Source organism: Thunnus albacares, chromosome 1 (genome assembly GCF_914725855.1).
Source record: "Thunnus albacares chromosome 1, fThuAlb1.1, whole genome shotgun sequence".
Lineage (NCBI taxonomy): Eukaryota > Metazoa > Chordata > Actinopteri > Scombriformes > Scombridae > Thunnus > Thunnus albacares.
In genome coordinates this window covers 16652815-16678990 of record NC_058106.1, presented here as the reverse complement: position 1 = coordinate 16678990, position 26176 = coordinate 16652815, and the positions used below count along the sequence as shown (strand labels likewise).

The window sequence follows — 26176 nt, the reverse complement described above, 5'->3', positions numbered from 1 at the left end:
CATTGATATCTGTGGTGTTAGGAGATCCAACCATTGTGAAATGTTGATTTTTTTTTCCTACTCTTCCAGTTTAGTTCTATTGTTTTCTCGATGATACGATACTTGGGACTACAAATAGGAATATTATGATTTGTGTTGAACATGTGATGAGTATATCCAGATTGCAAGCGTGGATTTGGAATAGGATAATGGAATGCTACAGCCGAGGAACAGGGATAGTGTGGTGGTTACTTCCCAAAAATGTTGTAACAGTGGACAGAGCCAGAGTGCATGGAGGTAGTCGTCAGTTGTGTTGAGTGTACAATGAGTGCATATGTGAATGTGAATGATCTTGTATTATATTAGCCTTACGTTAGAATGTCTAGACATGCTGAAGATGTTATTACAGATTTTATTCCAAAAGTGGTTATCAGTGTGGTCATTTATTGGAATATGAGGTGCATTGGTAGAGTCAGTGGAAGATGCAAATACAATTTTATTGATGCTTTCCTATAGTGGTAGTTGTTCCAGGTGTGTGCTAGAGATATCCGTTTTTGCCTTGATTGAATGTTTTAATTGGATGTATTGTAAGTATTGTTGTTTCTCAATGCCATATATGTCAATTAGCTGTTGGAATGTTAATGAGGTGTTATGGTCAAAAAGGTGACTAATTTGCAGTGAAGTCTGAATGGGTGTTTGTGCAGTAGGTGACATTGAAGTGTTTTTTTTTAATTTTATTTTATTGACTTTATACCAAGCTGTCAAAGTTGTGGCAATTGCAGTGTTTTTGGAGCAGTTGTGGTGTTTGGTTGTGTCACTGAGGAAGGGTAGGTCTGTAATTGCTATGTCTTGGCATTTGGTTTGTTCTATATCAAGCCATAGATCGTGGTGATGGGTTGCGTAGATCCATATTATAAGGTATTGCAATTGATTTGTTAAGTAGTAGTGTTGGACATTTGGTGCTTCTAGGCCTCCTTGATGTTCTGATTGTAATATGGTTAATTTTATTCTGGGTTTTTTGTTTTTCCAATAAAATGTTGTTATTAGTGTGTCTAGTGTGTTGAACCATTTTGCTGTGGGTTTGGTTGGGATCATTGTGAAGTAACTGATTCTTGGTAATACCATCATCTTTATTGTGGCAATACGTCCTATAATGGATAGTGGCAATGTCATCCATCGATTTAAGTTGTCTTGTATTGTTTTTATTAGTGGGGTGAAGCTAAGGTGTAACAACTCTGACAGCTTGGGGGAGAATTTTATACCTAAATATGTGATGTTGTCAGTAGTAAGTGGTAGGTGGGGGATTTGTTATGAAGCATGAGAGCTATCTCCATGTATTGGTAGGATGATGGGTTATTCCAGTTTATTGTACAATCAGAGATGTTGAAGTATGTATTGATGATTTTGGTAAGTTCTTTGATTGATTTATTTGGATTTTGTAGGAATAGGAGTACATCGTCTGCATATAGTCTGATATTATGTATTATCTTATTGGTGCGGATGCCTGTGATATTATTGTTTTGGCGTAACATATGCTGCAAATGTTTTGATAAAGAGTGCAAATAGTGAAGGTAAGAGTGGACATCCTTGTCTGGTGCTTCTGTGGAGTGTAAAGTTTTGTGAGATTAGTTTGTTATGATTGCTGCCCTTCAGGTTGAAAAGACAGTGTGTATCATTTGATGAATGTCTGCCTTTAATAAATCCTGTTTGATCTGAGTGAATTAGGGATGAGATAACTGATCTCATTCAGGTTGCTAGTACTTTGCTGGTGATTTTGATATCAGTGTTTAATAAGGAAATGGGCCTGTAACTCATGCAGTGAGCTGGTTCCTTATTTGTTTTAAGCAGAACTGAGATAGGTGCTGTGGTTATATCATAGGGGATGGATTTGTTTTTGTTTTTTGGGGGGGTGGGGGGGTTATCTTGTCTGCCATTCTGGTGAATAGTGATGATAGTGTTTGCCAAAAGTGTTAATAAAACTCAGTGGGGAATCCATCTAGTCCAGTGACTTTACTGTTTGACATTGTTTTTAGTGCCTTTTCAGATTCTGTGGATGTTAATGGAGCATCTAAAATATCTGCTGGTCTGGTCTTTTGTTAGTGAGGATAATATGATGCCATCTAGAAAATGTTCTATTTCTGCTGAGTTTTTTCCTTGTTGTTACTGTATACGTCACAATAATATTGTCTGAAGACATAGTTTATAGTTTTTGGATCAGTGGTGATGATTGATGCCGGCACTGTTGTCAGAAAAAAGTGTGCTTGTGGCTGAGTAAGAGGACAGCTTGAGTTACAAATTTGGAAAATGAGTCAAAAGCCTTTGTTGTGACAGAAGTGGAGTACCCATCTTTTCTTGATGTGTGTGTGTGTGTGTGTGTGTGTGTGTGTGTGTGTGTGTTTATGTGAGATTGACAGACTGAGAGAAATGAATAGTGACATTTGTTATGGCAGAGGCAGAGTGCTCATTTTGTCACACTGTGCAGGGAATTATCTGTATTTGTATGTGTTTGCTTCCTTTGAGCTCTTAGTCTTGTGCAGGATTCAAGTTATGAGTCACGTTGCCAGATGATATTTAACCCCTTAACAGCACCTTGGATACAGGGGTAAAAGACACTCAATATCCCACAGCCGTCACACTAAACTATCTGATAGATCGATGGAAATCTTGAGGGAGATATGTCACTTAACATGTGTTTTCTCTTCCATAAATATGTTGGCACAAATAATCATTTCAGTCAACCTGGGTCTCAATGGGTCCCAAAACTGTTGGACATGCATCTGTGACTCAGCAGGATGCGGTTCTCATTGTATTATCATGTGTTATCAAGCGCTCTCTGTCTCTGTTCCGCTTATTTAGTGTGCTGCAGATGTACTATGATTAAGGATTAACACTGTGTTTTTAAAGAGAAAGAGCTGCCAGTCTGCATGGTTTAGAAACACACACACACACACACACACACACACACACACACACACATCAGATTTGCCAGGAAGGGTTTGAAAGTTAGACATTTAATCACAGATACATTCATTTTCCTTTGTTTTCTCCTCATTTCCCCCTTTCTCTCCGTCCTGCTGTCTGTTTCTTTTCTCTCTTTACCCTTTTGTTTTTGCTTCATTCATCTTCTCTTCCCCCCTCCACTACTCTGTTTCTTCTCCTCTGTTTCAATTTGCCTTCACTCATTCCTCCTCCCACCCTCTGGTGCCATCTCTCCCTCTTGTCCCTCATCATCTTATTTGCTCTCTTCCAGTTTATCTCTGCTAAACCATGACTGTAGGCCAAACTGTGTGATGGTGTTTGAAGGAACAAAACTACGGCTCAGAGCTGTTCGGGATATCAACCCTGAAGAGGAGGTATGAGCAGATTAAAAAAAAAAACACTGCGCCTTCACAACATTAACAACATGGAGAATGACTGTTTTTATTTTATCGACTGTGACGTTGCCTCCGCTTTTATGTCCATGTCCTTTAATGAAGAATATTTATTGAACGTTTATTGATGGAGAAGCCAACGCCTGAGGCAGTTTCAAATCATAAATAATCTGAAACTAAGAACTAGTGTATGTCTACTATGGATGTATCATCACTAATATAATTTCCTGTGAATTTTATTGCACAAGTAATAAGACATGGTAATGGAACTACGATCAACTTGATTAAAGAATTCATCAGATCACTGCAACACAAGCATAATGACAACTCCTAACTTGGCAGTGTCTTCTTTCATTTTCCATACTTCACTATCCCTCCTGACTGTGTAATGAGATGCATCCATGCCATCTGGACTAAGACACACACATACAGCAAATACACTCACACTGTACCGTTACAGTATCTTCTGCACTGAATTTACAGAATTTAATTTCCAAATTAAATGCATTTCACTAAAATCTGTAATATAACACAAAGGCTAAATCAACAATAAATAAATAAATGTACAAAAAGACATCTTAAACCAAACTGTTGTCTCTGTGTCCAGCTAACTATAAGTTACATAGAGACGTTGTCATTGACTGAGGATCGACAGAGACAGCTGAAGGACCAGTACCATTTCACCTGCCACTGCCAGCGATGTGACTCTCAAGACACAGTAAGACACACAACAAATTACCCTACCACAGTCACCGCTGAAATTTCAGGGTTTTGACCATCTACACAACTGTCATTCATTCACAAACACACAACTGTCTCTGGCTGAGTTTACATGACCATAATGATACAGATGTTGCTATTGACCGCAGTCCAGTCATTTTCTGATGACACCCCAAATTATATTACAATATCTGAGTTTCCTTTAAGTATAGAACATCATACCGGATCTTTTTGTTCTCTTTATGCTGCTGTGGTTAACAGTTGTGACTTTGTTGCAGAGCATGTACAGTTACAGTACAAAGTATTTTTTGCAGAAATGGATGCAACATTTGAAAAATATCTGTTAGCACCACTTACAGCACAGACAGGAACTTTGTTGAGAGTCTTTTTTAAGTGATGAAATGGTGAAAGTGACACTGAGGAGTACCAACAGAGAAACATCTGTGGCATGTGCAGTCAAGTAGTTAGATTGCACGCAGGTATATTGCAACATGAAAAACTCCAATAGAAATTCCTCTAGAGTGGTTTAAATGGCTAAAATGTCCTTCAATAATGGATCCAGGTTGGGGAGTACTTCACATATCTTACTCATTCTCATATATTACTGCATTAAAGACATTATGATTTGATCATGGGTGTGCATGTAAACTTAGCTATTGTTGCCTTCACATTAAGGCCATTCTCACAATTCTCATTCCCTAACCTAAACCTAACCACAATTTCCCTCCAAAGGTGTAAAACTTGTGTTTCTAGCAAGACCAGGAGTTCAAACACACACATGCATACACTCACACACACACTTCTGCCATGCTGTTTGGACAGTGTATCGGTGCAGAACATTTTACATCATACCCTTTCCTGTCCTCTCCTCCTTTTCCTCCTTCACTCTCACATTCTGTCTTATTGTCTTATCTCCTGCCGCCTTCCTCTGTCACTCTGTCACGCTCCACCTCTCCATACCTTTCTCGCTCTCTCTCTTTCTCTCTCTCTCGCTCGTTGCCCTCGTCTCCCTCTCTGACCACCTACTGAAAAATGAGAAAAATTATCTTGTCTTTCACCGGCAGTTTTCTTTTCCATCCATCTTAATCCACTCCATCCTTGTGTTCCGGTGTCTGTCTCTGTCTCAATCCGTATGTTTTCATTTCTCTCTCTCTTTTGCTTCTCTTAACCTATCTGCTTCTTTTCTACCTTTGTTCTCCGTATGCTGTATATAAGACACTTTAGTCTCACTCAACCACAACCACACTTAAAAATATCTTTTGTGTGCCTCTGTGTGTGTTTGAGATAAGGTAAGAGTGAGCGCACAGTTGATTCTCTGGGACAATGGCATTCATTTTATTCAATCCACCTTTGTTCTGCATGCAACAAACGCATTTTTCCCTCTCTCTCTTTAATCTTCTGATGATGACGGCAGGCTGCTGGGTTGTGACCCAAAGTTGTCATGGTGACAGATGACTGTTGACATCAAACCTGGGGGATGGCATTTCTGTGCTGTTGTTTTTTGTTTGCTTTTTTTCTTTCAGCATATAGATGTGTGTCTTTGCATGTGTTAAGATGCATATGACAACAAAACACATGGTTTTAATGGTAATTACTTAGTTATGACTTTGGTGATCCCCGACTTTCCTCTAGTGCCACTGGCTGGTCAACATTGGTGCTTCAGAGTGAAATATCTTGACAATTATCAGATGATTGCTGTGAAATTCGCTACAGATATTCAAGGTACTTTGTAGATTAATTCAAATGACTTTGATGATCCTCTGACTTTTGCTCTAGGAGCATCATCAGGTCAAATTTTCAGTTTGCCCAATACTTTGGTTTACAACCAATTGCCTGCTAGAGTAATTTCTCACAAACTCACCTCTTCTTTGTAGTGGCATGTTACCATTGTAACTATGAGCATGTTAGCATGCTGATGTTGGCATTTAACTGTGCCTAAGTACAGCCTCACAGAGCTACTAGCATGGCTGTAGGTGTTTAGTCATGTTTATTAACTCCTCTTATTGCCATGATGATTTTTGTTTGCATTTTTGTACTCTGTTTGTGTACTACTGTGTGTATATATACCATGAAAGCCTGTTTTACCATTTTATTACCCATAGACCAACCATTGCCATGTTTCCCCCTCCCTTCTTTCTTTGTCTCTTTCTTGATCATCTGTTTCTTTCCCTTTAACTCTTTTTTTAGTACCCTCTCCTTTCTAGCCAGACAAGGTTGCAATTAAGGACACTTCAAACACAATGCATGATGGGAAATGTTTTAAATCACTGCTTAAGCAACACCTACACAGCAATACTTTGTAAAACTGTCACACAAAGGCATGCTCTCACACACGCAGCAGAAAGTTAGTGCTTTAATATTGATGGTTGCCCTCAGCTATCAGTCAGCTGGGATTAGACATACAAAGAGAAGGCAGGAACTTTTAACACTTGGGTATTCACAGTAGAATTTTCATAAATTTGCTATGTCCTATGCGCTTTTAAAGTTCCCTTCATCCACGCCTCAGAATGGTGCTATGTATGCCAGTGTATATAGGCCATATACATGAGTGTGTTTGTTTGGGACATGAATGCATTCTCCTCTGTTTTCCAGGACAGACTCATGCTGTCAGGTGAAGAAGCAACATGCCTCCTGTTGAAGGAGGCTTTACCCAAACTGGAAGGACTGAGAGCAGAGTCGGGTATCCTTTACCTCCAAAATCCACTACAGCCAGTGGACACTAAGCATTCAGCACCCATCGTAGGATCATGATTCCTTGTAAATCGGTCAAGGCTTCTCCACTTCCCACAGTTCACTGTTATGGTGTTGTAACTGATAGAAATGTTAAACACTGATGACTTTGAGTGTAATCAGGTCTTGATGGATGGCATTTAACCTTGCTGACTGCACTGAAATAATGAGAACTGAGGGTGTTGCTGCCATATTGAATGTAGTGTGTTTGGGTGGTTTATTAACTGATAAAGTATATATATATCAAGCCAATATGATAAATAAATAGATGAGCCTTTAAACAAAATGATACTAACAAATAAATACAAAGTTCTCTTCATAGATAATTTAGTAATAATAATTTCCCTCAAGAGATACAAGTGTGCAGCTTTAATTTTTACATTTTTTTGGGCATCCAATATAAATGTTGCTCTTCCTTAAATGAACTTCCAGATTGGCAAGCACTATTAGAGAGTTGTAGACATCTGTTATCAACTGTTGGTGGTGACATGCCTGAAGAAAATCTGTACAAGCTCAGGATGACAGACATGGCTGTAGATGCCTCCATTCAGCTGGGACACTGGGAGGAAGCTGTGGGATACGGGGAGAAGACACTTCCAGCATACAGGTGTGTTTGTGTGTGTGTATGTGTGTGTGTGTGTGTCTAGGTGTGTGTGGCTTAGGGAGGACATTGTCATATGGGGAAAACTACAAACATGTAAGTTTCACTGATTGATGACTTTTATGTGCTAAGATTAAAGGGGAAAAACTTCCTCCGCCTTTAAACATGGATATGCACTGGGATTTAGTGACTCTCCTCCTTGAATTCAGTATGAAAAGCAATGTGAAGAAACGGACAAGAGTAACTCATCCAAAGTGCATTTGATGTGCAACTCCTTTTAGTTGAGCCAGACTCAAATAATTCTTTACCAACGCAAATTATTACTTCAAAGTTAATACTTCAAAGATTTGGGTTGCTACCCAATCCTGATGCCTTCATCACAAGTCCTCAAGACAGTATTTTGCACCAGGCAACACTGAAACACTGAAAACTCTCCCCCATTTATAACATTGAAAATGAGGGAGAGTCTCAGACAGATTATGTGTGGAGATTCGAGTAACTTGGGTATATCACAGTAATCTCAAGATGACTTAAAACGGATGCTTTTTTGTTTTTGAGATTGAGTGTCGAAAGGCTCAACACTGATGAGATTTCTCAATGCACTAGATCTGACTCTTTGGCCTGATAAAGGAGACAAGGATTTCCCTCTATTATTCCTGCCCAGGAGCAATAAAGCTCCTAATAAGGCTCAGGGTTGGTTTGCTAAAGGTGCTGCACACTCACACCGGTGTTTTCACTTGTTCTGGCTAATTAAGCATGTGCACAGGTTCAAAGTGGGCGAAGCATGTTGTAATTATGTGAGGTCACCATGCTTCATGTTTCATGCTTCAACTTCATGAGCCAATAAGAATGGTAAAGGCGTAACCTTTAATGGGTGAAACAAAACTAAACAGCGGGTCATATAGATGTCAGTCAAGTACAGGCTGTAGAAGCCTACACAGTCCCCAGAAGAGGTCTAATCAGGCAAATAAGTAGAGACTCCTGGGTAGGTGGACCATAAACATGTTTCCTTCTCGTTCTCATCCTCATCCTTGTTATCTGTATTGTCTGCTGAACTCCACAACAAATAATTACGGACATGTATGCTATCACAACCATGTCATCCATGTTTATGATTTGACTGTTGCACAAATTATGTTATTGTTGTTATTCTTGCACGCAAGCAACTCACATTTCAGTTAAATCTGGGCATGCATGGCAGTTTTAGGACCTCAACGGTGTTCAAACCGGAGCCGGAGACATGTCACTTACTAACATGAATGACAACCATCAACAAAAAAAAAAATGGATCTGACTAAAACATCAAAATTGAGAAACTTAAATCCATTGAGTAATGTGGAAAACATAATGTTTAAATGGTGCTTTATTCTGTAGCCAACTTGCTACCTAAATATGTGCAAATCTTCTAGCCAAATACCTTTGTTTATTTTGCCTGAATGAGGTGGCAACTAAATTATTTTGTATTTAAAAGTAGAATATTAGACTATAGGTTGACAAGAAAGGAACAATGGAGAGGAGAAATCAAACAAGAAGGTGAAAGTGAAGTGAGCAGATATATAAAATGAGACAAGAGGAAAGGAAGAATTTGCAGGGCCATCAGAGAGAGTCAGACATAGAAGAAGAAAAAAATGTGTGAACAGACAAAGAGAAGAAAGGGAGAACACAAAAGCACCTGTAATAAACAGACAAAATTTCTCAACAAATGCACTTCTAACAGAAGTTTTAAGATTAGTGAATCAAATACAGATAGTAGATTTATAAATAAATCTAAAGTCCTGAAGTCTACATATCAGATTACAATGAATTGCATCAAAACTCTACTTTTCTTCTAGTTTAATATCTCTAATCCTCACACGCCCTTACCTCCTCCTGCAGTGCGTTTCACTTTCCATCACTCAAACTCAACATTATTCCCCACTGACTTTTGTGTGTGTGAGACTAATTGATCTTGTGTGAAGGGCAGAGCTCCAGTGGCATAACTGGGCTCATACACACACACACACACACACACACACACAGAGAACAACATATCCACAAGAAAGAAACCGTAATACAGCTTATCAATAAATAACCAGACACAGAGCAGCAGAAAAAGAAAAATGGTGATTAGAAGAAAGGGATGGAGAGATTGGTGTCAGTTGAAAGAAACAGAGAAAAATGGGCTTCAAGAAAATGGAGGCAAAGCCCACAGTGAGGGATGATTGTGGGGATTTTAGTGGGGTTAGCTTTAGATGGAAGTGAGAGAGTGCAAGTAAGCGGGAGATGGATGAAGAAATAGAGAAGGGAAGGGGAGTGTGGGGTGAATTGTGGTCAATAACCTGATAAAGACAAGAGGAGAGAAGGAGGGAAGATACAAGTGAAGGAAGTAAAATGAAAACTGCAGAAAATTGACCAAAAGAGGACCAGAGCACAGACACAGAGCATCAGCTTGAGAAGGAGGGAAGGCACCAATGAAAGAAAGCGAATTAAAGAGAAAAGCATTCAGGAGAAACAAGTGAGAGGGAGAGCGAGAGAGAGGCAGAGTTAAGAGTGGGAGGAGGATCTTCAATATTCATCTCCTATCTTCCTCTGGGCTCTTCAGATGGCAGGGAAGAAAGATAGCTGCAGGAGTTCTCTATCTCTCCCTTTCTCCTGTCCTTCCCTCATTCTGTATTCCTTTCTTCTTTTACTCTCTCTGCAGGTCTTTTTTCAGTTTCTCTGTTCAGTTTGGGATGTATAGGGAGGGGTTTTGCCCTGTGCCTGTGTTCGTATAATGCACACCTGCTGCTGGCTGTACATGCCAGGCTTATTGAATGTCTCCACGCGGAAAATATTTCACTGCCACAGACATGCTCACACACACACACACACACACACACACACACACACATACGAATACATGAATACATGAAGGCTTGTGCATTCATTTATTCATGAAAATATGCACACAAAGCTGTATCAACAAGTGACTGCTTGCACACATTAAGTAAATCTCCACCCTGAAACATTCCAACAGCTATTTTAATATATATATCCTACATTTCTAGATGTGTTTTGTTGTTCAGTGTTGTTTTTTTCTTCATATTTTTGGAGGCAGCTGTCCAAACATGAATATGTGACATCCCATTGAAATTTCCAGGGTAGCAACAGTAGAGAGTAATGTACAGCATTATTGATAAACAGTATTTTTGTTTGTCTCTCAGAATAAAACAACAAGGACTTTTCTCTCTAGATGCAATGTGGTGCAGTAAAAAAACTGTTTTATAGGGAAAATCTGTTGCATAAGATTTCGGCGTCAACAATGGCCTCGGTACACCAGTGAAGTGCACCCACGTTGTCAGTCTTTGTGAATCTTTCGGTGGTAGCTGATGAAATTTTTGAAGTTTTTTGAAACCATTACAGCACTGTTTTCTCTGGCGAAGACAAAAGTATTTCTGGCAAATCAATGGCCAAAATTGAAGAAGACGAGTTGAGGGAAAGAAAGTATGTAAAATAATAATCACCAACATGTCATGAAATAACACCTGTAATGCTTGGTGAACCACAAACTGACAAATAATATAAGGGCAGATTTTTCTTAGTTTGTGAAATTTTGTGTCTGGATGCCACAGAGGTGTCAGCTGTAGTCAGTGGAGTTTTATCTGCTTATGTTTGGATTTTAATATCTACAATTTCACATTGTATTAAGTATTTCAGTGTAGATTAGAAGTTCTGCGACCCCCCTAAGATTATCAGCAAATTAGGAGTGAAAATTAGGAAAGAAAAGAACCATATTTACACACTTTTCTCAAATTTTTGCATTTTCTCTTTTGAAATAATAGATTTGTTTTACTATTGAATCATTAGAATAGAAAATTCGAGAAGGGAACATCATTTTTTGGTGGACCTGCTCACAGCTCAGAAGACAGAAAACAAAATACAGTTTAGGTGAATACGGCTAATCTTTCCTCTATGTTTGCGTTCTCCTTCCTCTGTTTTCTACTTAGTAAAATAATCCATGCTTTCCTCCCACAAACAGCAGGCCGTGGATCTTTTGTTCCAAACAAGAGCCTCATTAGTTCCACTGCATTTGCCTGAAAATGCTACACTTTTCCACAACTATTAATTTCTCCCTCTTGCCCCCTCTCTTACTCATAGCCGAGAGCTATGGCTTTCTAACTAGCTGCATACGATAAGAATGTATTTCTCTTCAATTTACTCTCCCGTGGAAAAAAAAGGAGCGGGGAATTCAGGAGACAGCAAGTTAATGAAATTATTTTAATTGCTGTGTGGTTCTATATATGCAAAGAGGAAATATAATTGGAATTTGGTCTTGATGTGCATGTGTATTTGCATGTCATGGCTGCTTGAATCACTGGCTTGGTAATTAAATCAATATTGTAACTTGTTATTATTCATGGAGGACTAATGTTGTTGGTTTAGTGTTTGAACTTCCTATTTAATGATTCAATTTTAACAGGATCAGGGACCACCTCTTTAATTGGTTGGTTTGTCAGTTAGTAGTTTAGTTTGGCTTGAAGGTATGAACCACTGGGCTATTAGCATTGCGAGTGTAAATTATCAAAGAAGCAGTTGAGTTTTAAATTGCACTGGCTGTGGCCACTACAAGTTAATTAACTTTGATTTCAAAAGGTTTAGAAAAACAGTTTTTCCTTTTAAATCAAAGTGTGAAAAAACTTTCAGCCTGAGTAAAAGTTGTGATGTTTCAGTCCATGAAGAAATGATTAAGATTAATACTCTGTTAATAGCAAATGCAGTGCAGTTTCTATTTACATTTGATTGAATTGGGAGCGTATTGATTCTGGTCTGTTTACTCTGGAGAGAAGTGAAATCCGGCAATTACAGCAAGTTATATATCGTAGGGTGAAATGGGTTCAAATTGACCTCATATTGGTGTGTTTGAATGCTCATAAACGCTGGTGCACATGTGAGATTCACATGTCTGTGTTTACAGCTCTTTGTGTATGTGTGAGTGTGTGTGTGTGTGTGTGTAAGAGCAAGAGAGAATGATCTAGACGAGACAATTTAATGCCATGCAAGAGTGGAAATGGAAAAGAGTTGATATCTCAATTTGCTTGGTCGGTGAGCCTTTTAATGCAGCTTTACAGTGGTTATATGAAATTAAAAATATCATTTAGTATGTATAATCAAGACAGGAGAAGGTTGGAGGAGAGAGTGGGAAATAGAAGGGAGGACTTATGAGTTGTAGAGTGGATGGGAGGAATGAATGGAGGAGAAGGAACCAGCCGACCGACATCACCGACTTTAATCCCTGCAGCCAGTGGCGCAAAAAGCACAAATATAAACAGGTAGGAGCAGAGCAAAGAAGATATGAAAAAGGAAAAGATTAGAGGAGACAGGTGGAGAGGAAAAGAGAATAAACGACAAGTAGAGTCGGGTAAATGGGCGTTTTGAGAACTGCAGTGTTTACCAACAACAAAGCTGCTTCCTAAAACTCCCGGGTGTGTATTTATCATCATAGGACTAGGATTGTCCCAGTTCTTTGTGTGCGTGCGCGTGTGTGTGTGAACTGCCTCTTTAAAGCATGTGTGTACACAGATACATTATGTGGGATGTATGTATTTAATAAGGTCATTAAGCATTAATTCATAAATGCACAAGCACCACAAATTCATTTATCACAGAATTATTTCCGTTTTAGACTAATTCAATAACAGAATATATTTGCCTGTGTTGTGTCTGCGCGCGTGTGTGTGTGTGTGTGTGTGTGTGTGTGCGCGTGCACGCGTGTGCTGTAGGAGGGGTGGTAGGAGTCTCTTAATGTCAAAATGATTGATCAGGCTGATCAACTCTGGCTCTGTCACCATGGATACACCCATCACTAATCAAAGCCATGGCATCAAAAGAAGCGACGCTTACTCTGTCTGTGTCTGCTTCTGTCTTAGGAAGATTAGCTTGTAGGAAAAGAGAGACACTGAGTGCTAATAGTGCACATATGTATATGCATATGTGTACATTTGCAGTATTTTGATGCATAAATACACATGGACACCATATATATGTTTGTCTGAATGCATTTGTGTGAATGCATGGAGCATGAGTATGTACATCAGTGGAGGCTGGTCCATAGAGGCAGAGGAGGTTGATTCTCCTCTATTTTTTGAGAGGCAAAAGGGAGATCAAAATATAACAAAGAATATTTGGTTGAAATAAACCATTACAAATCTCAGTATTATTTATAAAGTATTTTTTCTCTCTTCTTTGGAAAAAATCCATTACTGAAATTCTGTTTAAAATGCTTCAACAGCGACACCTGCAGGGCGGGAGGAGAAAGAGCAGTGTGTGAAGTGGTGGGGGGGCAATTGGTGGAGGGGGAGTGGGGGACAGAGGAGGACGGGTGCCTGCTGTGTTCCGCAGGGCAGAATCTCCTACATTGGACTCAATGTATTTCATTTTTTTTCATGCTAATCTGTGATTGGCCATGACACGGAAAATGACGTTCCAAGGGAGGCTGTCCTCCCTTAGCAATCAACAACCAGAATGCAATATTGACATTGAGTTGGTCCAATGATAGTTTCCAGATTTCATCTTTAATTCTCTCCACTGTAAGGCAGAGTAGCAGCAGTAGATAGCTCCTTGCGTTAGCCAATGCAACAGCTGGCTTGTTGTAACAGCCTGAAGGACTCTTTATACATCCATGGAAGGACTGTTAAGGACTGTTGTTAAGCTAATGGGAGAAATTATCTGGACTGGGCAGCGCAGCAGCAGCAGGTCGCTGCCGGGGAGGCTGGAGAGAGAAACAACCGGAGAAACAACCAGGAGAGTTAGCTTGTTTGTCATTGTTGCTAATGATATCATACTGGTTAACCAGCAGCCATTAAGTTCTGTTAACTAACAAACAAGATGGCCAACAGTCACAAATGGACGTTATGACATGAACACTTCATCTCCATGATAGAAAGAAGAAGATGTCAGATAACGTGAGTCAGATACAGCTTCTCTCTCTCTGTCTCTTTGGTTGCTAATTTCATCTCTGATGGTTAAATGTCTCTGTGTGGCTGTTGTGTGAATTTATCTCCTTAACAAGAATGCAGCAGAGATCAAATAATGTGTTGTGGGTAACGTTAGTTTGCTTGTTGAAGTTACAGTGAGCTGTCTGGACTCACTCATTCATTGTTTTTAATTGAGTGGTTGTTCAGTCACCTGTTGATGTTGTGTGATTAGTGAATGAGTGCAGGAGGTCTGGCTGCTTTTAGTTTAGTTTAGTTTCTTTAGTTCGTTTTTAAGCTGAGCCGTATATTGAGTAATAAGCTTAAAGTAACTAGAATAACAAGTGTTAACTAGTGGTGTAACTGATCATAGTTGATCCGTGATCCATACGGATCGCCCCCCACGGTTCGGCGGGCATATGAACTGCAGATTAACTGCAAAATTTAATGTCTCATTTAAGACAAAGTAAACAAACTGCTGTAAGAACAAGTCATGGACAGACAGCATGTCGCTAACGTTAACAGGGATTTTGAAGAGCAACGATCAAACCAGCATCTAACGGGTCCGATGTGACATTTGAGTTATGTTTACCTGCTGTTAATGTGCTGCAGCTGAGCAGCTTATTAGCATCTAGCTGCTAACTGATGTTAGCGGTGAATGTTTGTTATCATCAAGTTTTGATGATGTGGACAGAAGCTGTTTCATTCACTGTTTAAAAGAGGAAGGTTTCATGCCTCATATTGCAATAACTGAGCATTGGATATTTTATATATTTTATTTTATTTAAACATTGGACATCTTAAATGTTGTTTTCATTTAAGACCATGGGCCATAGTTCCTTGCTGTTACTTGCTGTAAGTATGTTACAGAATAAATGGAAAATAAAGTTTTATTTGTCACCCCCCTTTTTTTTCGCTGATCCTAATAATTATCTGATCCGTGACTCAAATCCGTGATACGATCCGAATCATGAGTTTTGTGTTCATGTTAACACCCCTAGTGTTAACATGTCAGCTTTGTAGACTATATTTTGTATGTCGTGCACATAGATCAGAGTGTGTAAGTCATGTATTTTATACATGCATTAATACTTTCTGATGTGAACCAACACTTTTAGGTCTGTGAATGTTTTTAGTGTTCAATCTTTCTTGTATTCAGCACTGATATGAACCTGTATCACATTATAAGCTGTGTGCTACTTTATATATTTCTGTATACTAAGAAAATATATAGGAAACATGTGTAAATCATGTGATATGTTGTCTGTTTTTGATGAGAACATAAATTTGTTGTCACAAAGAATAATACTATAAATTTGAACCTCACTTTGTTGGTAAAATGACACATTTGATCCACTCCATGGCTAAAATGAGCTCTTCTTTGTTTAGAGACAATATGTATATGCTAAATGTCTTTAAAGAAGCAGCCTTTTCACCACTCAAGCAAATTGTTTTATTGGCATATAAAATTGCCCCCCACCCCTCGGATTTCATCAGGTGGGACAATGATATAGTTTGATACAGTTTGTTGTAAAATTTCATGTTGGTTTTCCTCCTATCCTCCCCAGTTTTTTGAGTCACCAGCCGCCACTGATGTACATTAAGCATTTCGTGTGTATGTGTCTTTGTATGTGTTTGTATGCAAATTGTATTTGTCCTTGTGGTCCATTTCAAACAGATGACTTGTTGTCTGAAGTCTGTGTCCTCAATGTCAGTGGTTTGCTTCAGGCATTAGAGTGACAAACATCAAACTGACAGGCCAAAGTGGATGGTTAACTGTATCAGTGTCACCACTTCCAGTGTGCACTTCTATTTACAAGTGAACTTGATCAGTCTTTATCATATAATACATTACTTGCTTTAACTAGCTTTTTATGGCAGCATGGAAGCTGTTCAAATATACCAAGAAATATATGCAAGACATTGGGTCTCATGCAAGAACATTTTTGTATTGTTATCCTAAATCTTTTCTGTGAGCCTTTCTCATACAAGTGTTCCAAGTCAGATTCACCAGACTGTCTAAACTTTGCTTGTTTTTCTAGTTATATATTTTATTTCACTTCATTTCCGTATCATATTTTAACAAAATTCAAATTAATTCAGATGAAAGCATTATGATTCTGGTCAAATTAGTTTCTTTGCCCTGTGGAGGAAGGCAGACTGTCTGTTAATGACTTGTTCAACAGGTCTGGACCACTTATAAATTTTGTACGATAGTTACATAAGAATGAGAAAATTGATCACTCCTACGTACCACTTAAGGACAGATCTGTTTGTACAAGTGGTTCTTGCATGAGGTCAAATGTAACTCTAGTATAGTCTGCATGATTTCAAATCATTCAGTCAGATTGTTTCCTTACAGCTCAGCAGAATAACTGCCAATCCAGTTTTATTTCAAAATGTCATCTTGTCATTTAATGTAGTGTGGAGTTCAGGGGACAGTGTCTGTGGTGGTTCCCATCCTTAATGATTTCAAATGTGTGATCTAATTATTTGAGTCTCACACTGCTCAGCTTCCCTGGGAGAGATTCTGCCAAGGTGTTAGAAAGGAGATTCAGGACGATTGTTGAATCTCATATTCAGGATTCAGGAATCTGTAATGCAGATTCTCTCCTGGTCGTGTAACTCTGGATCAAGGAGTTTTCACAACCAGTCTACATGCTTTTTGTGAACTTGCAGAGGGCTTATGTTTGTGTCCTAGGGGTATCTATCTTGAGGGGAGCACTGCAGGATTATGAGCTGACAGGGGATTTGAATTAATAGATCGATAGAGAATTGTGTAAAAATTAAAACTAGAGCTGAAAAGACCAGTTAATTAATCAATTAATAAGTTAACAAAAAATAATCAGCAACCATTTTGATAATTGATTATTCATTTAAGTCATTTTTCAAACAAAAATTCCAACCATTCTCTGGTTCCAGGAACTGTGATGGACATTTGTCACTATTTTTTTTTTACCTTTTTTACATCAAAAAATGGCATATTAACCCAAAATCAGAATAATTGTTCATGGCAGCCCAACTTAAAATTGCAAAGTTTAATTACATGATCTTCCCCAAAACCCTGTTTCTTTGTCTCTTCCCTCTAAAGACAATACTACCCTGATCCCCATCCAGTCCATGGAGTCCAGCTGATGAGAGTTGGAAAGCTGCAGCATTACCTGGAACGCATCAAGGATGCTTTTGACACATTCAGACAGGTGTGTGGGATGAAAAGTTGATCTACTTTGTACAGCAATGGTCTTATTTTGATACATTTCCATCATTTCCATCAGTTATAACTTTTTGCTCTCCATGTTAGTTGCTGAGGTCTGAGACATGGTGGCAACAAGCCCTCAAAAACAAATAATAAAAGTATTTAGCTAATCACACAGGTTTTACCATATTATCTAATCCACTCACTGTATATAGAAGTGAAAATGAAAGTTACATTAAAATAATTTCTACTAGATTTTTTGCTGCTTCATCTTAGTTTCTTTCAACAAGAATACAGTACCATATGTGTATGTTGTGTGCTGCTCTACAAAGATATTTTCATTTGACAGCAACAGCAGGAACAACATCTAATACAGTCTTCAAGTATTTGTTTCTTTCTCCATTCCCAGGCCTATGAAATTATGAAGCTCACTCATGGTAATGATCACTCCTTGACTGCTGAACTATTGATGAAGATGGAGGAATGTCGCGCTGAGATGGATCAACAATCATCCAGCAGACACTAAAACACAGAAACAAAAGAGCTGCAGCTGGACCTTTTTTATATAACTCAATGGACTGATTTGACTTTCTGACTTTCTGCTGTAGGTATATTCATCAGATTTACAAGTGAGTAAATGTAAAGTCAAGTTTGTAGAGTTTGTAATACAAACAAACATTGGAGAGAAATACATTTTATCTACTGTACATTTTAACTGATCGGTTTTGTCATTTTCTCACATATCAGTATGGAATTGTTTGATGAAATTTTTCAGTTTTTCACAGTTTTTCATTTTGTAAAATGCTAATGACATTACTTAAAGGTACAGTGTAGAGTTTTTGACCTCTAGTAGTGTTATGGAGCAGTTTTTTACTGAGTGGGTCCCTGTTTGGTTTGTCTCATGCACACACATGAGGATGCACGTACACGCAGGTGATGCTGCTGTTTCACACTACTGATCTACAGGTGGTGGTAAAGCACCAATATACAGCAAATCACTGAAGAAGAGGACTGCAAGTTAGTAAACATGGATGTGAATAATGATTGATTGAATGATTTGCAACATTTAAGAAAAATATTTTCAAGCTTCAAGACCTTTCAAATGTTTTATAAGTGAATTCTTATGCACAAACAAAATTCTCTCATTCATTTAAATGAAGCTAGTCAAAAAAAAATCTAAAGATGCAGGGTCATCCAGCAAAAACATTGAATCTGGCTCAACTTTTGCTGCAATTCATCCTGCAACTCGCTGTGTTTGCCAGTCATATACATGCAAGCACACATTTGTAACATAAATCTTGTGATTGTCGCCACCAAAAATAAAACAGTTGCCGCTCTAATAACTTTTCCATTGTAAAACCTTGTCTTTGAGTATTATAAACTGCAGCATTTGCTGGCTTTGTCACTCAAACTGGACTTCCTGGATCATTTCATTTTCCCAGCAGTACCTGAAGTAACACCCACCAACAAAGCCCCCTGCATCGTTTAAACACACTTCAAGGATACACACGATGCATTTTGATGAGGGACTGAATGTAAAAATAACTTTTGTTTGTTTATGAGAAAACTCCACAGGGCACTTTAAGTTTTGTTGAAAATGACAACTCAGGCTCCTCGTCATGATTGAAAGATATTTCATATGAAATTACAACCTGCTGTAGAATATCAACAGCAGAACCTGCTGGAAAATAAAAATAATTTGTTTTAATAAATAAATAAAAAAGAGAACATACAATATTCATTCAAAGTGCATAAATCATTTTGTTGTTGACAGCTTGTTTTGACATTTCTATTGTGATATTTTGCAGTTTTGGTTTGTTTTGTAGCCTGTTACTTCTTGCTTAGCTTCCCAGTTTAAGTGAAGTTTATGGACATACAAAGCAATAGATCCTAAAGTCCCCCTTTCTTTCTGTGTGTGAGAGAGTCTGCAGTCTCCTGTCTCCTCTGTGTAATCTGTAGATTCCATCATGATGAGTGATCTCATGTCCACTCTGTGTGTGTGTGTGTGTGTGTGTTGTTTTAGTAAAGTCCGGTTCTAAAAACATCCATCTTTCCTCTTCACATATCCATCACACACACTTCCCATGTTAATCCCTGTTTTTTGTGTGTTACTCTGTCAGTGTGTGACTTCGTAGTTATGCCCAGAGTGTTTCTGTGATGGAATGTCATAATGTGTTTCTCACACATACACACACACACACTTACTTCCCTTTGCAAAACCGATGACAGCATTTCCTCTCGGAGGGAAAACCTGTGTGCAGTGAGTGTGTGTGTGTGTGTTTCTATGGGTTATGGGAGGATTATGGTGATATTATGTTTGCTTTAAGGTTACAAATAAAAGGTTTTGCTTTTCTGACACTTTTTCGCTCTCTCAGTGCTGCAACAGTCGACATGTTGGAGACCCCAAATCCTGTACCCATCCTGGATTAGTCAGATGTGAACTATTCATTCTACCACATATAAAGTATTTCCTCTTTTTCAGTCATTGGCATTTATGAAAAAAATACTCAGATTACATACTGTATGAATCATAATTTTTTTTACAATCACTCATCTTGTGCTAGATTTAAATCAAATGATCAGCTTCTCTTTGCCTCATTTGACCAGTAATGTTGAGGCATAAAGAAATTAGCAGACAACTTTTCTGCTACACTCTGGCTTTTTTACAGATCTCTCCATATTTCAGTAAAAGACCAGAGATCTTTACCTTCCCTGCATATCTTAAAGGCCTGTAACAAATTTAAAATGCCATTGAAATATTTATTTGGTCAAATGGAAATCATTCCCTCAAATGTGCTCAAAATTGGACTAATAGATATTGGTTTACTTTTGAAATATTGTTTCATTCATACATACAAAGGGTTTTATTTTATGGCAGCATCAGCAGGTTTTTTTAACTTAAGTTCTCCATTATGTGTGGAAGCTCCAGAGAAAAGGTTTTAGTTAATTGTATCTCGAGGAGATTGAATGAAATGAATGTGAAGATTGAAAGGAGCAGTGCAGCAATGTTACAAGTGGACTGACTGGCCTGTGGAAGAGACAGTCCAGCCGTACAATACTGCTGTTTCTACCTCCATTACTCACTTCATTGGCTCTGTTGCTTTCTGTCTCTCACTCTCCCTTTCTCCTCTCTCACCTCATAACGGCCATCAAATTAGATTTACTATCGCTTAGCCATAACCTTCTGTCTCTCCCTCTCTGTCACTCACTGTCTCTCTCCCATTTTCTGTTTCTCTCACTCCCCAAAGGCCTTCAAATTAGATTCACCATCCATCGGTGTGTGTGTGTCTCTCTCTCTCTCTCTCTCTCTCTCTCTCTCTCTCTCTCTCTCTTTCTCTCTTTCTCTCTTTCACTGCATTTCTCTGCAGGCAGCCTGAACCAATCAAAAAAAGGACACTACAGTGGTTTTAAGCCATCTTCATTCACTCACCCTCCTGCCATTTACTTCCCCCCATTTTCAATTTTCGCTCTCATTTCAGAAATACTCCCCCTCTCCATGTTTCTCTCCATCTGCACCTCTACACTCTCTTCACTCTCCCTCCTTATGTTCACATCTTCCCTTTCCATTTTTATTATGTCTTTACTTATAGGCACAAGTTTTTGAAGTTCTTAACATCAGTGAAGTATTTTTAATCCACATTATATGTCGACTTCAATATATGAACTTCATAAAATTGCAAATTTAGCCTTAAATTTGTCAAAGTCACCAGTTAACAAGAGCGTCTTGTCTTCTGTGAGAGATGTAGCTGTTTGAAGGTGTGATAGTGTAGATATAATGCCAGGTATCATTTCTCAGTTATCTTCCCCTGTTACAGGGTCTCAGTGATAAGGGGTTGCTAGATATTACCATAAATTCATGAGTAATCTCACCTTGAATGAAAAGCGAGACAGAACCGTACCACCATGTAAATCCCACATCTCCATCTTGTCCTCATCACTTCTCCTTAGTTGCTTCCATCTTTGATTTGGCCTCTTTTTAATCACAGTAGGCTCTTGAATCCAAAGGACTCTACTGCAGCTACCTGAACGTATTTAAATTTTACCATGAGCCCTTGTTGAACTGCTTGTTTCTTCTGTGTTGATTTCTAAGCATTGCTAGCTGCATGGCTCTGTTGGTCTGACAGTGTGTCGGTCCACCTCTTTGCTCCACACTGAAATATCTCAACAACTATTTAATGGATTTCCGTGAAATTTTGTTCAGACGTTCAGAGGATGAATCCTATTGACTGTTTTTGATAATCCCTCACTTATCAGCTACAGCGCCCCCAAAAGGTCAAAGTTTACATTTATCCTGTGAAATATCTCAACATTTACTGAATGGATTATTTTGAATGGTTTCAGTCTGATAACATTTTTTAAGAATGGAACATATTTCTCAGATTCTCTTAAATAATGGATATTATATTTAATATTCATCTTGACAATCTGTCCCAAGAACAGATTAACTGTTATTATTAAGTGATAACCATCTGTGGAGGTTCTGCCATAATGTAGTCTTTGGATATTTAGAAGAATATTCACACTTCAGACATAAACTTCAGCTTCTTGTCTGTTTATTATTGTTGGTCCTAAAATCAGCCAACTGGCCCACTACCACCAACAACTGGACTGGTGTTGCGCAATATACACTTGGCTCTGAATATCGATTCAAAGTGGTATTACGAGAAGTGTGCCTCAAGTGTGGGTTGAGTGCAGTGTGTGCTGGTGTATTTCAGACGTGGGACACACTTGCCTTCTACCTGGCAATGTGTGAACGCACGCGTAAGTGTTCAAGACTACAAGCGTGGGTACTGGGACCTACCCATAAGCTTGTTATGACTTGTTCCTTTTTTTTTACTATTTAAGGTTCATCCTATTAAGTTACAATGACTAAATGTATGTCTTGATAAGAGCATTAAGTTGTTGGACATTTAAGTAACAACTGAGTGTTTTTTAAGAGTTAATCAGTGGGATAAACTAAATATTTTTCCTTTTTTTTTTTTTTTTATAGAAGTACTCTTTGTTCAGACATTTTCTTTTTCCCAGCCCACAAAGTTGTCTAAATCCTTACAGGCACCTGATTACAAACAGCTATTTGTAGCAGTTGGAAACTAGAATATTCAGACTCTTATAAAAGAAGAAGTATTTAAACTAATCAGCGACCAGTATTAGGAAGAAGCAGAAACGCTTAACTTTTGCGAGGAAATTAGTCTCGCTGTTACTGGCCAGGAAATTGAAGTCTTCCTTTTGCCTTGAGGTAGATGATTGACAGGTGAGTACAGAAAGGAGAGCAGTAGCCCATTTGCTGACGGCTATGATTGCATATTATTTGTCAAACGTTATTCAGGAAACCATCTTCTTCCTATATTTTCTATAATTAAATGCTTTTTATAACCTGAAATTCCAGAAATCCACTTGTCTCCCTTCACTGTCCTCCCTAACCTCACCAATCTCATTTCTCTCGCACCTGTGCACTTCTTCCTCACTTCATCTATCTCTTCTCCTCAACTGCAGTCTTTTACTCCTCCTGTTCTTTCTGACATGTCTCCTTCTTTCATTGCTGTTCCCTTTTTACTGCTTTTCTTCCCGTCTGTTCCTTCCCTCATTCTCTCCCTTCCTTCCTGTTTTCTGTTCCCTGCTCTGCGTGTGGGTGATCAAAGCTGTCTCAACAGGACATTGTGTCACCCAGAGAGCTGCCTACAGGCTAGTAAAGGTATCCACACACACACACACACAGTGTAAAAGTGATTTCTAGTACAAAACAGGCACACAATCTGACAACTGAAAATCTAGCACCTTTGCCTGAGGCACCACATATAAAAAAAAACTCTTCACTTTTCATCTTAACCATTACTTTTTGGAAATGTGCACAGATGTGTTAACAATGTGTTTTTAGAGGATAAAGACAGACTCCATTGCCTGTTTCATTCAGGTGAATTATGAGGAAATCAGAAAGCCCCATATCTTCTTACATTGGTGTTTGTAAGTGAAACATTTCTTTCTGTAATGCTGTTCTGTGCATCTCTACATGGAAACAGTTCCACAATAAGTATTAAAATTTCTGTTCTGACTTTAATAAATGTAATAGCAGTGGTCCTTGTGAGAGAATTTGGATCATTTTTATGGTACTGTGTCATTTTGGAATTAAACTTTTCAAATGTTCCTGTGAAAAAGTGAGAATGAATAAATGTGTGACAGTTTACTGCAGCGTCTGTCACAGCATCATCCCAGGAAAACTCAGCTGACAGAGCCGGGAGGCTGCACTGGAAGTAGTTTCTCTTAGTTGATCCGTTATTTTTCTCAATTTCTGTCAAAGAGACAGATCATCACAAATTTGAAACAAACTATTATAAGCTGTGTACTGATCAACATTAGGCTACCTGACAGAACAAGAGTCAACAACCATGTCTGTGAGGCTGTATTTACAGTTTAACAGGTATAATGTTATAATCTTCACCATCTTAGCTAATTTGCTAATTAACACTATGAGACTGTCATTAGTTTTGAATAAATGGAAACCAAAATATTGGACAAATAGAAAATTTGACCTGATGATGGTGCTATAGATGAAAAGTTAAGGGATCACCAAAATTATTATGATTCATCTTGAAGGGGACATAAATATCTCCACCAAACTTCATTGGAATCCATCCAGCAATTGCCGAAGCATTTAACTCAAAGGGAATATTAATCTGATTGTTTTACTAGACAAGAAGTCCAGGATCACCAAAGTCTGAGGGATTCATCCTCTGGGCAACATGAATGTCTGTATGAAATGAATGGAAATCCATCAGTCTGGACCAAAGTGATGGCTAAAAAGCAAATAACAGCGAGCATGTATTACATATAAAGGACTGAAAAAATACTTGTTTGTATTTTGTACATTTGTCTGCTGCATATGTACACAGAAAACCCAAAACTGGCGATCAGTTATTAAGACTGAATGTTTTTTTAAAAAGTTAAAAATTCACAAGATTTGTTTATTTGATAAAGATATCTGCATCTGGATTTCTACGCTTTCTGCAGTTACCTGGTTCACCAAATATTTAATAGAGCAGTCAAACTGATTTGAAATAAACTACTGTAGAATTTGCATTATCAGCGATAATATTGGTTATGGTTAAATTATTCATATTAATTTGTTAATATTTACTGCCACCATACGGTTTACACTTACACAGGTTTGTTTATGTGCATTAAGCCACCAAATACAAAGAAGAGTAGCAGACTTTGTCGCTAACATTTGAGTCAATAAAGCAATGTACTTTCAACCTGGAATGTCCAGCTAAACGACGAGTGAGTGACCGTTCTGTGTGCAGCTGTTCCAAGAATAAAAACTCAGATGTCAAACTCTTTCAATACATTCCTTTATTTACACCCCCCCCATCTTGCTCCTCCATCAGCACAATGTGTCAGACCACTCTTCTCAAAGACATAACAGTAATGGTTATCAGCAAAGGACAGACTTGAATCATGGAAACGGCACGTATGCAGAGAGAGTCTCGCACTGAGTATGTGTCGTAACCGTGGGTGATTCTGACTGGCTGTTATCTTCCACCTGACAGATTGGCACTTTTGACTGACACAAAGTAGTTTTGATCAGTTCTGTTGCTCGAAGGGCCACAGTGGAGATTTTAGAGCCACTGACTCTTACAACTGATCAGAACTAAAAGTGTCTCTTCTGCTACTGATAAAAACAATTTTTGGAAAATGTGGTCTGACCCAGACATTAACACACGATACTCCATAAAAACTTAAAGATGCTATATGTCGGATTTCCAGATAACACATTATAATTCCTCAATGCTTCTGCAAAATATGTAACAGCACATACAGTATATCAACTTGTTCACTAGGCTTTAGTCTATTTTAAAAATTGCCCTAAAACCTGACATAACAGATGGCATTTCATGAATAATTTTATTTAAAGCACCTCATAATGAGTACATCCCTTTAAGCATGGTTGCTGCTGATAAAAAAGGAACCTTATTCTTGACATATATGATTATGTTAGCTATAAACAATATGGGGCCACCATAACCTCAGGTGTTTTTCACAATTATTGCAAGAATTATAAAGCTCTACCACAGTAGATTTGGCAGTGATATATCATGGAAGAAACCTCACACATAGCATCTTAAATCTAGAGACGAGTACAGGCCGTTAGCTCATCCAGAAGGCTGGGATTCCCAAAAGATCCACCGCTAAATACACAAGGCTGTAAAATATATTGGCATTTCACTTAACACAACACAGCTGTCTTCAAACTAAGTTTTCCTCTTCAGTTGCGCAAATTCTTTATGTGCTGGAAGTTTGTGAAGAACCATTTAACTACCCTGGAAGTGAATGTTTTAGGAAACCCAGAACCATTAAAATCCCCAAGAGGAACAACAGGAGCAAATGAAATCAACAGAAAATATAGAAAATAAAGATGATGATATATATGATATGTGTACAGTATATATACTTAATATATGACAAGGGCTCAGCAAAGTATGTACAGTTATTCTTTTTCTTAAATGCATAGTAACTTTTAAGATCATAAGGTGTAAATAAATAAGAACATTAATTAGTGACTCTGCCCTCCTGAGCTCAAATAAATAAACCTTCATTCATGACTTGCACTACAAACTGGGAGATAAAAAACGGGAAATGGTCAGTGATATCACAG

The 26176-nt window shown here is 38.2% G+C and overlaps 1 protein-coding gene across 3 annotated transcripts in view; it reads left to right on the top strand.

Annotated features, from left to right (window-relative positions):
* smyd3 (SET and MYND domain containing 3) overlaps nucleotides 1-26176 on the top strand; it is a 98123-nt gene that overhangs the window by 71618 nt on the left and 329 nt on the right. For 2 of the 3 annotated variants that reach the window (XM_044346288.1, XM_044346301.1), the window contains 6 exons: nucleotides 3230-3332; nucleotides 3958-4068; nucleotides 6663-6750; nucleotides 7233-7407; nucleotides 17422-17530; nucleotides 17936-18375. In XM_044346288.1, the coding sequence (XP_044202223.1) occupies nucleotides 3230-3332; nucleotides 3958-4068; nucleotides 6663-6750; nucleotides 7233-7407; nucleotides 17422-17530; nucleotides 17936-18052 (703 nt within the window). In that variant the 3' untranslated portion in view covers nucleotides 18053-18375. Of the gene's footprint in view, nucleotides 1-3229; nucleotides 3333-3957; nucleotides 4069-6662; nucleotides 6751-7232; nucleotides 7408-17421; nucleotides 17531-17935; nucleotides 18376-26176 lie in introns of those variants that run through there. The other variant, XR_006402794.1, reaches the window with a different exon arrangement.